Genomic DNA, 16,064 nt, shown 5'->3' on the forward strand with positions numbered 1-16,064 from the left:
ATGAAATAATATTAAATATTGATGATATCATTTTTTTTCTTAAAATTAAGGATCAAGTTTATGACATAAAATTCATAATTTGATATGAAAGTTTGGTTCTACAAATGTTCTAATACTAATGACTTCTCTATGAGTTATGGACTTTAAATTATGAATTTGTATTTTTGTTATAAGAAAATAATTTTATAATTGTTCTACTGTTAAATATTATATTATGGACTACGAATACACTTTATAACCTTTTAGCAATTTGTCTATATATGATCTAAGATAATATGATTTAAGAAAATATGATTGAGAAAATTTATTTTAAGAAAATATTACAATGAACTCTCAGATAGCTATGTGCAGCCTTTGCCAGCAGATTATAATAGTTAGTATACGGCTCTTGCCAGTGGATTACAATAACTTGGCATATGATCATCGGTAGCAGATTACAATAGCTTGGCGTACAATTCTCGCTAGCAGATTATAGTAGCTTGGCATATGGCCCTAGCCAGCAGGTTTCAGTAGTTGACATAATATTGATTATGACTCTGTTATGGATATAAGGTGACCTTAGTATTTAATCTGAGAGAATTATTATAAATTATGCTATGGCAAAATGATGAATGATTTATGATTTTAGCATGAATTATAATTTTGTTGATGAACTGGGAATCATATTTATATAATTTACATAATTATGCATATGCAAGAGCACGATTGATATATGATTATTCTATTATTATAAAATATTTTATTTTTTAATGGTATTTTTTCTCTAAATGATTTATTGATGCATGTAAAAATTGGTGCTTAATCCGATAAAGTAGCACAAGATTTACTTACTGAGTTGTGTAGCTCTTATCTCTTTTTATTTTTTTTCCAAATAAATAGAATCACTAGATATGAAGAATGATCCATGCTGGGAGTTCGTGCTAGCAAGTTTGGCAATCTTGTAGAAGAATTTTAGTATTTTAATTGATTATAAATTTATAGTTATTGACTTTTTGACTTTTGAGGTTATGGGTTTTTGAATTTAAATTTGGATTTATTCATTTTGAACATGCACTTATTTATTGATTTAATGGATGATGGATGTGGATCATTTTATTAATGTTGTGGTTCAAATCTGGCCCGAGGGTGACCACGCCGGTGGAGCCGCCGGTGGTGAAAAGGGGAAGACGAGAGCCACCTCCAGCGCGACGGCTGCGGACCTGCACAAAGCCTCACCGGTTTTTCCGATGAGGGCCCTCCGACGATCAAGTTAGAGTGGGTAAATTTGGTCCAGCCGAAAAGTTCCTTAGAAATTACCTGATCGAGCTATTTATAGCCTCGGTGGAGTGGGCCAGATGATGGAGGTACTGTCAGTCCTCATCATGAGGAGGGATGGCTCTGAGCTGGATGGCGTGCAGCTCAGGTAGGCCGGTGACGTGCAGTACAACCCATTCTTAAGAACGGTAGGGCGTTGACAATCATAACAGGGTATGGCCGGAGTAGTCAAGGTGCCGTCTGACTGCTGTTGGCCGGTTATGGAGACATGACACGGCGGTGTGGTGGAGTACGGCCATGTAGGCGGGTGTAGGCCCGCACGTGGATGTGGTTGTTGGCGAGGCTGAGCCCGTTAAGTAGTCGCATCATGCGTTTGGTGAGGTTGGCTCGGTGGAGATTAGGAGTGACTCAGTTTTTCGAGTTCCGAGGTGTACTTGAGGGAGCGCTCCGAGCTCAAGGGTCGGAGCGTATGCTGTGTATCGCTGGGGTTGACGTCTCGAACTTGGTCGGGTCGGATCGGTGTTTGTCTGGAGGTACCCCAAACTTGGTCGGGGGAGTTGGCGAATGTCCAGAGTTGGTGGAGCTTTAGACGGAGTTCCGAGAATGAGCTGGCCCCGGGCCGAAGTGAAGATCCAGTCATTCATCGTTGGTGTTTACTGGGCCGAAATTGGGCGGCTTTTTAGTTGTGGGCTGGACAATCCATTTTTTCCTCATTTGCCCCCTACTTCCGAGGTCGAGCTGCCTTGCTGCTCAGACGATAGAAGTAGTCAGATTTTTGATCGTCCAGTACTTTAGTTTCATAAACAAAAGAGGTGTGCACTGGACTTGGTATGCTTCGGTGCACTTCTTGGCCGAGAGCTCGGCACTAGATTCGGGACGTTCGAGCTGCTAGGTTTTTCAGGAATAGAATTCACTGCGGAAGTTTTCCGGGGTTCCATGTGGGTCTCTTTCTGGAAGGTGGTTGAATTGGGATGAGGAGGGTTTGGACCATTAAGTCTCCATCCCCCGAAGCATTCCATTTGGCGGAGCATGAAGAGTCGGCCATTAATGCTTCGTTCCAATGCGTCTCATCTGGCGAAAGATGGGAGGCTAATCATCAATATTTCGAGCTCCAAGCGTCCTTCATAATGATTTGCATTTAGCAAGGCGATTCAGAGAGATTTGTTGAGGCCGTCTTAGGGCTCGCCATATGGTGAATTTCGGGACGTATGATTATTTAAGTCGCCTGATCGAAGCCACTACGGTGGCCTATATAAGGCCTGAAGAAGGGGTCGTAGGGTCGTTATTGGACCCTCCCCTTGCTCCTGATCTAGCTGCCGTCGTCGGAGTGTTGGGATTTTCTTTTGGGATCTCTCAGCTAGCCTTTGCGCCACCCATTGTCTTTCTCTTTCGGGGGTCATTCTCCTTCACTCATCCATCTTTTTCCTACGCGCTTTTGGGTAGGCATTTTATCCTTTCTTTCGATCGCTCGAAGAGTTTTTCGACTTCCTCCTCCTTTTTAGTTTCAAAACTTGGGCAATGGACTCACCGACGAGGGCATCGATGTTCGATGCAGGTCCATCGCGAGTTCCGGCTTCTTCTGAGGTGGAAGAGGTGGAGTTGAGGTGGGCCTGAACCCATATGGAATCGGCTCGCTCATGACCGATGAGGATCTGGGCTCGGTTCGAGCCCGATTTTTCATCCTTCCGGAGTTCGTCCTTGAACTCCCGAACCTCGGGGGCCGAGTTACCAATCCCCCAAACGGTTGGGTCGGAGTGTACATAGATACACTCCAAGCAGGACTGAGGTTTCCTCTTCATAGGTTCGTAGGCGAGCTTCTGATGGCATATGGCCTGGTGCCTGCGTAGCTTGCCCCGAATTCATGAGGGTTAATCATCGGCTTCCTCGCCGTCTGCCTGGCGCACGGCTTCCTCCCCCTTAGTGAATGTCTTCAGGAGTTGCTTTATATTAAAAGGCAACCCTGTAGATAAAGGATGGTGGTACTTCTTCCCTCGAGGAGGCCGCAAGCTATTTGGGGGCCTGCCCACTTCCATCCATGGATGAAAGGATAACTTTTTCTACATCTCCTCTGAGCGGTCGTGGGAATTTAATCCGACCTGGAGCTTTCTATTGGCCTCGGTGAATAATAGGCTCCTGCAGTTATCGCAGTCCGAGCAGAAAACCTTAGATGGTTTTCTCGGACTGAAAGAGACTCCTTGGCTTACTGACCTGCTCAGCGAGGAGGCCTTGGTGAATCTTGGCTTGAGTTCGGCCCATCCCGAGGGTAAGAGCAATTTGACTTTTCCTTCTTTCCTTTTTACACTGAAGATGCTGACAAAACTTTTTGTCTTTAGATATCGCAGGGATGATTTTCGACACCAAGATGCTGGTGGCCATATATTTTAGATTTTATATTGCATTTTTGTCACTTGTATTATTTTAATATTTTTGAAATCATTGATTGATTTTCCAGTTTCAGCATTTTTTGAATTTAATTTTTTTACATCAATCGTTGGTTGGTTAACTAAAGTATGTCAAATCATTGAGGAAGTGATCAAAATTTCTTGTTATATTATGATTATCTTCTACTAGAATAAGAAATAAAGAGGCTATTTTTATTTGTAAACTTTACTAAGTTCAAGAATATATATTTCATCATAATAATTCAACTATCTTTTCTATAACAAAACAATGTAGAGAAAATAATAGAAAATTTAGGTCCATTGCATTGTTAGAGACAAATATATGTACAAGATTAAACTTCCTCATGATATGTTATATTTATTTTTTTCAAATATTAGCATTTTTTATGCCTTCAAACCATTTCAAAAATAATTATTTTATCTAAAATGTCTACATGAGAATGCAAATAGCTTTTTCTCATGAGAATATGGTCGATCCTCCAATCTCCACATGTTTTCTATCCATTTGAGAGAATTTTTAGATTTTATAAATGTTACTTCTTAGGCTTGACATTCTGTATAAGAGGATGATGCATGATTTTGGATAATATAAAGTGTACATTTTGATTGCACGTATAATTTATCAATATATAAGATAAGAAAATATTTCTATACATACATTTATGAATGTCTTAGCAGTCTAAGTTTCAAGAGACTTTTAGTATAGTTCATGTAACCAGCATAGTAATATAGGTTTGACATTCTTATGTCCCCTACATTTATCAATCTTTTGGTATGCACTATCTTGTGCTGGAGTCCAATATCAAACGTTATGGTTGTTTTATAAATATCATTATAAAATTGGTAGATTGTGCAAATCTAATATGTATATGTATTTTCTTACCTTATAAACGAAAGCATGATAGCTTTTTCAAACTAGTTACTCTCATTTATTTGCCCAAAATTATGCTTGTCCTAAAACTAACATATACTTTCTCCTTTCATCTTTCTATGCAGCAAAAACCAGATTCTCTATCTTAAGAAAAGGAATCGATCAAAGCCCACACGCACTTCCTTTTGATTTAGCAATATACCCATACAATCACACTGAATGAGGTAAAGGCATCATCCTAGCATAAAAGGACTAAGCCCTAGCAAGATTGAAAGAGCAAAGAGTGAGAAACTAAAGATAGGACTAGGTGCATAAACAAGTGTTGACTCCAAAGATATAATCCTTCACCTTCTCCCATACATTTGATGTGATTTAGAGATTACCATACTCACACTTGGCAAGATCTTCAGTTCAATGAACATGGACAATTTCCCCACCAACCTTTGGTCAAATAAAGAAGCTTCTGCTATTATGACCATTAGCAACCTTATTCCATCACCACTCCAACACCATGGCTCACTCACCCTTCCAACTCAATAATCTATGAATGAAGCATTGGAGGAAAATTGGAGTAATCAGCAACCTTTGTGGTAGCAACACCATGAGAATGCTCAAAATAGCTCCAATCAATCCTCCCATGATGAGATCACCTTAGAGGATCTCCTTGTCAGTTGGGGAGTAGTTAAGAAAGGGCATAACTCTTGCTCAATCTCTTTCCAGCCATCACCACCAAATATGTATAATACATCTAGCTTTCCAACTCATCAAATGGGTGAACTATTAGAAAAAAATCAGGGTGATCAACAATCTTTATCGAAACAACACCGAGAGAATGCTCATAATAGCTTCTGTCAATCCTTTATTGGAGAGATAACATTTGAGGATTTTCTTATAAAATCTGGAATAATTCTAGAAGGGCAAAGCTTCTATAAAACCTCTTTCCACCCATCACCACCAACTATATATGATACATCTAGCCTCCAAATGGGTCTAGAAGGGACAAGTTTTGGCCAAGTGGAGTGGTAGCATATGGAGACCATTGGGGCCCTGAAAGTGTTACAAGTGGTGTGGGCCCAGGAGGGATATTTTATGAGAAAGGGTGGATGGACATGACGAAGATTAAGGGCAATGAGCAAATGGTGGAAGATGTGGACCATCAAAATCTTGAAAACATCATGAGTAAGGCATGCCAAACAAAAATGTGCTATAATACAGAAGGAAGGATGGGGATCACAGAGATTGGAGCACAACAAAATAAGGTGGATAATAAAGGCCATATTGGAAGTGCCATGAGAGGGGTATCCCTAGAAGAGATGTGCTTCAGTGGGGTAGGGAGCATAGGGACCAAAAGAATCGAGAAATAACAATTAGGTATGGGATCATCAGTGACCCCGATATCAATAGATAGTCTAATTATCGAGCCTAAAACATATAATGATAAGGAAATTGTACGGGATAGGAGTGGCAAGCGAAAGCGCAAGATGTACAAACAAAAGAGAAGGAGATGGAGAAAAAGATGAAAGACAAAATCAAGAATTGGAAGTCTGCTTCCTGCTCTCGCGCTAGAAAAGAGGTACAAGCTTATTCTTAATTAAATAAAAAATAATATATTTATTTTCTTGACGCACTTTAATGTCACATGATGTTGTTGCATAATCATACTTTCAACATAATTTCTCAAAGCCTATGGTTATTTCTGACAATTTTTGGTCGGCATACATACTTGTTCAATTAAATGAAAGTTATGGTTGATTTTGCCGACAAATAATATCAGTAAGTTCTTGCTACAAATAATTGCTACCTACCTCATTTTGAGATGTAGTTACATACTAGGTATCTTAAGATGCATGTTTGTTACGTTAGGAGACTAGAATGCATCATATGCCTCCTAGCATGCATCTCAAGGTGGGTTCGATGTCATCATACTAGTGAAAATTATTATTCTCTCAAGTAGTGAAGAAAATTCAATTTCGGAAGGAACTGTATTTGGGTTCCTTATAATATATAAGATATGGATTCCTCTACTCTTAGAATATAATATGCCCCTACTTGTCAAACATGAGACCTAGGATATATTGACCAAATCTAACATTTCTAGGGAGAATTTTTAAATACCTACCAAACCCCAGCTTTTGAAGTGGGCTTGTGCTTTCTTACTGCTATTTTAGGGCATGAATAAAGAATTAACTTATGGGATGCTTAAATTAAAAGCATATATATATTTCTTATCTTTCTATCCAGAAAAAAAGCGAGGGGCTTGACCAGAAGCCAGTCTGCCCTATTTGCATTAAGAATGTATGTGGAAACCAAACCAAGGGGTTTGAATCAATTTTTCCTCCTACATCTATGATATTTGAAAGCATTTAAAGGCTATAACCTAAAGAATTCTAAAAAATTTGAATACATAGAATTCCTTGACCATTATCCCATTTGCCATCTTCATATCACAGTCAACAACATGGGATGGACTCAAGACCAAACCAAATGAATTTTCTTCTCGAAACCACACTGTATTTAGAAAACTCCCACCTATGAGTATCCCCAGCTCCCACTATCATCTCCTTAATTTTCAAGCTTTCTTCCTTGATCTCTATCTTATTCTTTTGCTCGCCATTCTTTGTTCTTTAAGCTACATATAATGCCAACGTACTCCAATTATTTTGTGTGTGGTCACTCTCCCATTGGTGGAATGAGTCTCCAAGGCCACTCCAAAAATAATCTTACATGAGGTGGCTTCATGTGATGACATTCATGAGGAATAGAAGAGGTTTCTTTCTCCTTTTAGAGTCTAAATTAAGAGAGCAAAACAAAAAAAAAGATGCAGGAAATAGTATGTTATATATATATATATATATATATATATATATATATATTAATCTTTAGTTGTTAGAGTTATTGCATCATATTTATTCCATTCTTCTATTGTGGTTCAACACTTTAGAAACGAAGGTAAGTGACGAGATATCTTTAGTTTTTGGAGTAACAATTCATTTAATGTAAGCTCTTCAGGAGAGATTATTGGATGTCCTACTTCTTAAGAAGCTTTCTTTTTGTGGTAAAATTATTTTTTTTTTTTATAATTTGTTTTTGACCTTCACTTTGCAAAATTTACATAGGCTTACAGGATGGTTTTGGAATGGAGGGTTAATCAACTTAACAATGAGAATACCCGATTAAAAAGGGATCTCGAGGAGCTAAGAATAGAGACGGTATGATTTCTTTACCACCATCCCTTTTCTTTAAGAGCACAAATCCTTTGTAGTGCACATGCAGCACCGTAGAGTACTGTGCATCCCTAGATGGCCACCATCAGAAGATGAATGGCTATCAAACAAAATAGTCCATGAGCACATGTCGTGTCATAGATATCATACATTGTTTGATGGTCGTCTATCTCCTAACGGCGGCCATTCAGGGATGCACAATCGCACCATAGCAGATCTGGGTTGTTTCTCTAAATCTTTCGGTGTGAATTTAAGTTATTGCCTTTTTGACCAATTTTTAGTTCCAAAAATTACTAACTCATTAAGGAAATTGGTCCCTCATGCAATTGATGGTAGCTTCAAAAGCCTATGGACCAGCAGGAAAATACCAACGATGGAAAGACTGATCATGCATGTGGCCGTTATAACAGCTGTCCGCTCTAAGATGTTGCTACTATCAAATAGCTGCCATCCTACTATTCTTACCGGTCTTCTTGTATGGAATGTAGGCAGCTCATAAGAGTAACAATTGCAAGGTGTTTTACTTATCGAACTTCGATAGTTTTAAGCTTGAGTAGAAAAAAAAATAAGGAGTACAAATCATAAGCCTATCAACGCTCTATCCCTAATTGTTGGTTAATTATTCTTGAATAAGTGTATGTTTTAGTTTATTTTTGTAAAAAGCCAGTGGCATCTCTTTATTAAATCTTATGACTTTTCAAAGATCCACCAAACCAAACTCTTGGGACTAACCATAGTTATAAGGTGGACTGAACCAAGGAATTAGTCATTAACAATGTAGTGGCAAACTAAGTTCTCCCAATAGCATTGCACTGCATCAAATATTGATTCTCCATGGTCTGTTTGCACACTTGGATTAGTGCGCAGTAATGGGGATCATGTTTGTTGGTCGGCGTAAGCACTCCCGAGTACGGAGAAGATACATGTTGATTGAAAAACTAAACCACATCAGAAACGATAGAGATCCTTGTGGTGTTTAAGTGCTCACGAGCCCATCTACCTATCAACTTGAATTTTTGAGAAGCTGAAGCACAATCCCATATCGAAAGTGGTAGGATCCTTTAAACACTCATGAGCCCATCCACCTATCAACTCGTGTTTTTGAGTTGAACATTATCACCAAAGACACCACACTTTAGAAATAATTTGTAATAACTTTACCAATTTATCATTTTTTTGTTAGAAATATTCTGTATGCAGCTAACCAGCATGTACATGGTCATTGTCCATTATAAACGAGCACTGCTAGCTGAACCAATTCACGGGACAGTTTAGTGGGACAGCTGAGATGGCAATGCTTGCAAGGATACCCAGCGGAGAACTTGAAACAGAGAAAGGGGGGATCTTTGAAGCTTGGAAATAGAAAGCAAGTCTCTTCATCTTCCTCTCTTCTCTGCTTCCCCTGCCCTCAAAACTCAAGGGAGATCCTCACCCCTTTCCCTTCCTCTTCCAATTAAATCAGTCCAAGGTTATTGGTTGATATCCACGACTAATATTTGGCATAGCAAATTCTGTCGACGGACCCCACAATTATCATCTCCAAAGCTAAGCAACATTAAGCAAATGTTTCAGTTATCACCATTCTGGTAAAAACACCTGAAACCAGAATAAATAAGCTGTCACATGATACCACTTTGATGCAGAAACATCTCCCAAAAAGAACAGCCTCTTGAAGGTGGCGACGTTCAATTCACAAAACAAAAGGTGCAAACCATGGAGCATGTAGATCATTCGGTTTATACATGGCGATACTGTAAGTTGTGCTATCACTTTGAAGTCCAATAGGATGCATCAGAAACATAATTCTATGCCTCGGTGCACCAAGGCACAGTTTCTCCTACCCGAGGAAGTTCATGACGACCAGATGGAGCACCAGATTGCAGAGAACAAAATCAGCATAAGCTCGTTCTGGTGGTAGATCCTGAGATGGATCGTTATTGGTTAATCCATAGAGTGATGCGAAGCTTAAAGTGAATGTTTTAAGTTCCAGCAGTAGTTACCTTAAACTCCTTATTCTCTTTGTTGACTTGAATGCGGAGACAAACTGCATCATCACATATGAGAGTGCTCGAACAATTAATTATCTCAAAAAGAGTAGCAGGAAAGAAGGTATCTGAGTTAAACTTCATACCTGCAAGTACCGCTGTACCTACACAGGAGAGAACTCCAGAGAGGAAAGAGTTAAATGGAAATGATCCAACTATTCCCATGTAGACAACCTGTTGCAGCACAGAACACCATAATGAGCAGTCATATGAATTGAGAACTAATCAGCATTACTATTATGCAGTACATTTGTTCTGATAATCCAAGTGTCGTCAATGAATTCATGGTTGATAATTATTAAAACTTCACTGTGCCCTTTATTTGGACATGGAAAACGGATCATCAGACTTGGGAAAAGCCTATAAACGATGATTACTTTGCCCTCTCAGTAACAGTTGTTTGTTACACATCAATTCTACGATCCTAGATTGTCAAGGTACCTAGGAATGACTCGTTGTCCAACACGAATGGGTTACCTTTAGTGGGCTTAATTCACAAAGGCTTTGGAGGAACATTTCAGTTAGTCCAAAATCAATATATGGAGGAAAGATGAATATTGAAATTCAGTCTGATAATCTATGTTCGGAAGCATATGTCGTGTTCAACATGTTTGTGGGACTATGCGTCCCCAGAAAAAAATGAATCGGACTAAAAAAGAAATGCAAAGTCAAGATCAGGCACCTAACCAGCACCTTTTGAGATACAGATCCATTTGTCTGGGCCAAACCCTATCCATTTAATGACCGAGAGTTAAGTAAGGTGGTGTCGTTGGAACATAAAAGGTCCAAGAGGTCAACCGGGATTGAATCAGGCCCCACTCAATTCAGACCCAATTCAATATGTTTAACCACAGGTTGGGTGTGCAGCCAGCAGATGGATAAAAGGAAAGGCAAGAGGAAACATATTGGCAGGCAACTACGCCAAGTGGTCCAAAAGACACATCAAAGGAACAGGAAGTGAGGAGACTTGGGTAGTAGACAACTATAGGTAACTAGCACAGTTAGTAAAAGATTTTTCTTTTTCAAGGAAAACAGCAATGAAAATCCTGCATTTAACCGATGAACAGTTAAGTAACATGACCTAACCTTCCTCTTCTTTTAAAAGGAAAGAATTTTTATTATGGACCTTACCGATAGGTTTAAGTTTCTTGGTCTCATGAATTTAACTGGGCTACACCTGTGATAGCTAGCCTATTTCAAATAATATAGTCCACTAAAATGTAACCAAAATCACAAGCACAACACCACTAGTATTGAATGCCTAGGATAGAGAACTTAGAAATAGCAGCAAAGCTTACTACAAATGTATTGTTCTAACTTTCAAGCCCTGGTTCTGAATACAAGACAAAAGTTTAGCAAATGTTATAAATCAATAATGACTTGAATCAATAATGCCGTTTACAATTTATTGACCAATTTATAGACAAAACACCATTATTAAACTACATGAGTAGAATTTTGACATGACTCAACCATGGCATCTACAATTTACTGATCAATCATGCACAAAGTACCACTATCAACATTCCGTGAGTAGAACTTTAGACAAACAATGTCCATATATGATTGAAAAAACCTGTCATAAAAGCAGTCCATGTCTCCAATGAATAATCCACTTATTGATTTTTCTTTTCAATTTTCAATTAGGACAAAGAAAGCAACATAAATCACCCCCATCAGCATCTCAAATTACTTCATGAAAATCAGAAGGACAAAGAATTCCCAGAAAAGGCCCATTCAGTTTGAGATTTACTCTGCTACTAGATTTTGTCTTTTTCGTCACAGCAGACATATCTTTTCTCACAGAGTTAACAATGATCTTCAATAATTCATAGATCTAAACTTAAGGAACTTGGCCTTTTAAAATTATGCAGAAGCCAACCCATAATGAAGTGCTTAATCTTCTTGATGACATCACATCTTCACTAAGCTACTCTCGTGTTAGCTTTCAAAGACATTTAATAATAGGTAGATATCTCTCACTAACACCTTTTAGTTGTTATCTCGATTGCTAGAACATGGCTGAAAACAAGCAATTTCTTTCTTTTCCAAGGGAATTAGGAACTACCTTAATTCTTACTCTCATATATTCTTGTACATTGAAGAATACTAACCTATTCATAAAAACAGCAGTTTCCTTCTTGGTTTCCCCTGATTAACATACAAAGAGATCATGTTATTTGATGAAGATAGTCATTTTGGACTACCTGAACCATATAAAAAGATGTTGCCTTCAATGGTCAGGTGCTGCTCTTTATATCGACAAACTGGTATAGACAAGTAAGAAGAGTACCACTATCATGGCATTCAAAACCTCATTGCAGAACTAATACTGAATATTATTTTTTTATGTATCTTGTGAACCATAAATAGGAGACATTGTTTTAAATGTAGGATGGTATACACTTCCTCATGAGTTCAATGGGATTATCGACAGGAACCTCAGCATCATATACCATATCTGATTTTAATATTCTGAGATAATTCTATGAAGTTTGAAATAATATACAACACTAGAATCAATATTTGTTTTCATTTTTTCTTTTTTTTCATTTTGGAAAGAATGATAAGCAAGACCTAGGTTTGAGAGAAATGAAGAGCAAAGCCCAACTTTTCATATCATATATGGCAAAAATGGTATCTGCTCATACCTGAATTACAGCTGTAACAATAGCATAAACCACGTAAAGATCAATGATCTGCATTGTTTATAAATGAAGAGAGAAGACACAAGTCAAATCCTCTATCTTAATGAAACGAAAAGGAAAAGCAATATAAATTACAATGGATAAAACCCTTTCATATATTATGTGTATTAGTTAAACAATTATGTAAATGTCATATTGGTTCAAGTTTACATCCTATGTAATTATGAAACCCTTTCATATATTATGTGATTACATCTTATGTAAATGACATAATTGTTTCAGTTTACATCTTATGTAAATGTCCTATTGTTTAAGGATTTTATTTACATCTCATGCAAATAAATTTTGTTTAACTAATACATACATCTCATGCATACATTGTTTTAAACATAACCTTAAACAAGTATGAACATTATGATTACATGCATCTTATGTATATTTTCAGATCTGAAACTTTAAACCTATTATGCTATTCTCTGGATTTCAGATCATGCATTACTTGATTTAAAACATTGTAATCTATTTGCAATTCTAAAACAATTTGCAAGATCACAGCAAATAAAAATTTGCATGCTAAAAATTTCGCAACCTGAAATTTCAGCACACAGAAAATCCAGCAAGCATAATTTCTTTAAAAATCAGATTAAAAATATGGTAATCAATCCTTAAGTCCTAATCATGCTCCCTAGAACCATGGCTCTGATACCACTGCTGAGTTACGCCCCGTTCGATGCGACGTTCGCAGCGGAATTCGAACGGAACGTCGTTCATCGTATAAACGTGCCTCGGATCGTAGAATTCAAAAATTTTTCTGGATCCAAATACAGAAGATCTTTGAACTCATTAGGAAGGGGAGTGATGAGAGCACAAAAGTGCGACCTACATGTCACTAAAATTAGTGTTGTTGCTAACCGATAATGATAAATTCACTGGATTAATATTATATTTGAGTTTGACACAGATTTTAATAAATTAGAGATAAAATGCACATTGAGTACAAATTTGACTTCAGAAGGATCCCTTCCCAGATCCGACCCGGTTGAAGATCGCGTCGGGTCCGAGTCGGGTTCGGGTCCGAATCGGGTCCATTTCTTTTGTGCTTTTGGGAAATAATTTTGGGCAAATCTAATTTGGCCATATCATAACTATGAGGTGCTGGGTGACCCATGACTTGAAAGACTTGCAATTGACCTCCAGTCAGAATAGATGACCCGTGATTTCATTTCCTTCTCCCACTGCAGCGTAATCCAAGCACAGCGCCCAGCCAACTCGTCCGCCACATCGATCCCAAACGCTCGTTCGAACTTATCCGACCAAGCATCCGCGTCTCTCCCGTCAATCCCGCGGCGTCTTCCCAGCAATCTCTCAGCAGCCATCATCCCATGGCCGCCTCTGCATCACGCGTCCATGAATGGCATCCAACCGAGTCCGCGTGTGATCGCCTCCTCCCAGCTTCCATCCGTGAAGCATTCATCCCGCAGATCCCTCCTTCCGCTTCATCAACGCCTCCTCCCAGCGTCCGCCTCTCCCATGAGCTCAAGCATCCAAGGATCCCGAGCGATTTTCCAGCCATTTCTTCCGCCCATTTCAAATGCAGCCCGTAATCCCATGGATTGACGCCCTTTGCCTCCATGCGGGCCTCCTTCCTTCCGCGACAGCATCCTGCATTTCCTCCTTTCCGGATCAACGTCCTCAACGTCCGCCTACTCCCTCCTTCCGTTTCCAATCCCGCACCCATCCACGATCGGCTCTTCCCCGTCGATCCCGCGGCCAGCCTTCCGTTTCTTCGCCAGCCAGCGGATCCCATTTGCAGCATCCCTTCCGCCCGTGATTCTCCTGGAATCCCAGCGCTTCGCAATCACCGTGCTGCCAGCTCGTCCCCAACGCGTCTCCAAGGGCTATAAGAGGAGGGGGAGGAAGGAGAGTTGGGCTAGAGGGTGGCCGGCGGGTCCAAGGAGGAGAGGGTAGTCGGCTGGCCCAAAGAGGAGAGAAGAAGAAACAGAGCATTGCTCTATTCTTGGGAAGAAGAAAGAAATAAAAAATTATGTTTTATGTTGAAGTTCCACCGTGGGAGAGAGGGGGATCGAAGAGAAGTGATTTGTTTTTCTTCCTTTGTTTTCTTTATGTTTTATTTTGTAGAAGGAGGAAGCATTAGGCTTCCAATCTTCATTTTATTTTTGTAATTGTTCTTTTATGCAATCCATTAATTTTTCTTTTATGCAATTCATGTTTTAAGTCAAGTTTAATTCCTACAGTTTATTTTATGCATTCTAGAATTCTTGTTTTAGTTGGAATATATGAAATTTTCTTTCATTCAGTCTATGTTCCAGGCTTCAATCTTCCTAAATACTATTTTCATCCATGCCAAAATTTTCCTTTGAATAGTTAAATATTTTATTAAATTTATAAATGTTCTTCGATTCCAAGTATCTGTCTTTTTATTATTTTCAAATGGAAAATATTCTCTGATAGACTAGAGAATCATTTAACATCCTCAAAGTAATGTTTTTATTCTACCATTCAAAAATCGATTTAAAATCCGAGTGAATGTTTTAATTTTTATGCAACTCCAATTGCCTCCCTGCGGATCGACCTCTTACGACCACTATTCTTCGAGTAGAACAGATAAGAGTAAATTAAATTTAAACTTTATTTGTCGGTTCTAACAACGATCTATTTAGCATATTTTTAGGTAAACAGGAATCGGACGAACAGAATTTTGGCGCTGTTGCAGGGGAGGCAAATCGAGAAGTAAGAACGATCACGAAGATCAAATCGGATTTTGGATGCCCGGAGTGAACGCACTCCGGTAGTAAGTTTTTATTTTTATTAATTTTTCTTATTTTGATTATTTTTAGTTAATAATTTCATAGTTATTAAATTCTGAAATTTAAAATTTAAAGTTTTTTTAAAAAGTAAAAAAATAAAAAATTAAAAAAAAAGATAATTAAAAAAATTGAAAAAATTTCAAAAATTCAAAAATTTAAATTCAAAATTTGAATTCTGAGATTCGAAATTTGAAATTTAAATTTAAAAAAAAGTTAAAAAAAAATTTAATTAAATCAAAAAAATTAAAAAAAATATTATTTTGCTAGTAATTGATAGGGTGCAATCTCCCGAGGTTATCATACCTCTATTGGGACTCCTCACGAAGTAATCTCCAGAGCTTATTCAACAGATATTCGGAGATTGACTTACGCATAAGGATTGTGTTTAGTTTACATTCAAGTTATTGCTATATAAAAATTAAAAAAAAATTTAAAAAAAATTTAAAAATAGTAAATGAAATTAAAAAAAATTGCTTGCTCATTTAATGAATACAACCTAATGACATTTCATAAACTTTAAAAAAAAATTATTGAATATTTGCTGCATTTAGTATTAAGCATTTGCATAAAAGAATTTAAGGGCAAACCATTAAAAAGATAAGGTCGGAAAGTCATTACCTATCCTTAGCCCAAAAATCACCACCCTGCATACATATCCTAAGCCAAATTAAATTAAAATCAATTAGACGTTGGCCTTAGGGTTTTCGAGCTCAATTAGGCTCTTGGAAAGAAGCGGCTGAAAGCCACTCCAGTAAGGATTTAGTAATTGGTGATGTCTAGAAAAGTTTTACA

At 38.0% G+C, this 16,064-nt stretch overlaps 1 protein-coding gene across 1 annotated transcript; it reads right to left on the reverse strand.

The window, feature by feature from the left end:
* Window positions 1-9,035: 9,035 nt before the first annotated feature.
* Window positions 9,036-12,501, reverse strand: LOC103704779 (dolichyl-diphosphooligosaccharide--protein glycosyltransferase subunit DAD1). The gene is made up of 4 exons (XM_089927780.1): window positions 12,448-12,501; window positions 9,883-9,970; window positions 9,752-9,795; window positions 9,036-9,672 (listed from the first exon to the last, which is right to left on the reverse strand). Exons 1-4 carry the CDS (start codon window positions 12,499-12,501, stop codon window positions 9,589-9,591), a joined length of 270 nt encoding a protein of 89 aa, XP_089783906.1. The 3' UTR covers window positions 9,036-9,588.
* Between the last annotated feature and the right edge of the window lie 3,563 nt (window positions 12,502-16,064).

The sequence above is a fragment of the Phoenix dactylifera genome, chromosome 16, assembly GCF_051530095.1.
Source record: "Phoenix dactylifera cultivar Ajwa chromosome 16, Ajwa_hap1_PhDact_Kaust_v1.1, whole genome shotgun sequence".
Lineage (NCBI taxonomy): Eukaryota > Viridiplantae > Streptophyta > Magnoliopsida > Arecales > Arecaceae > Phoenix > Phoenix dactylifera.

What these genes read in the sequence shown, in the direction of transcription:
- LOC103704779 (XM_089927780.1), bottom strand. Translation starts at nt 12,501, where the DNA reads ATGCAGATCATTGATCTTTACGTGGTTTATGCTATTGTTACAGCTGTA. An exon ending in TTGTTACAGCTGTAATTCAG is followed by an intron (nt 9,971 to 12,447) that starts GTATGAGCAGAT and finishes GTGCTGCAACAG; the next exon opens with GTTGTCTACATGGGAATAGT. An exon ending in AAGAGAATAAGGAGTTTAAG is followed by an intron (nt 9,673 to 9,751) that starts GTAACTACTGCT and finishes GATCCATCTCAG; the next exon opens with GATCTACCACCAGAACGAGC.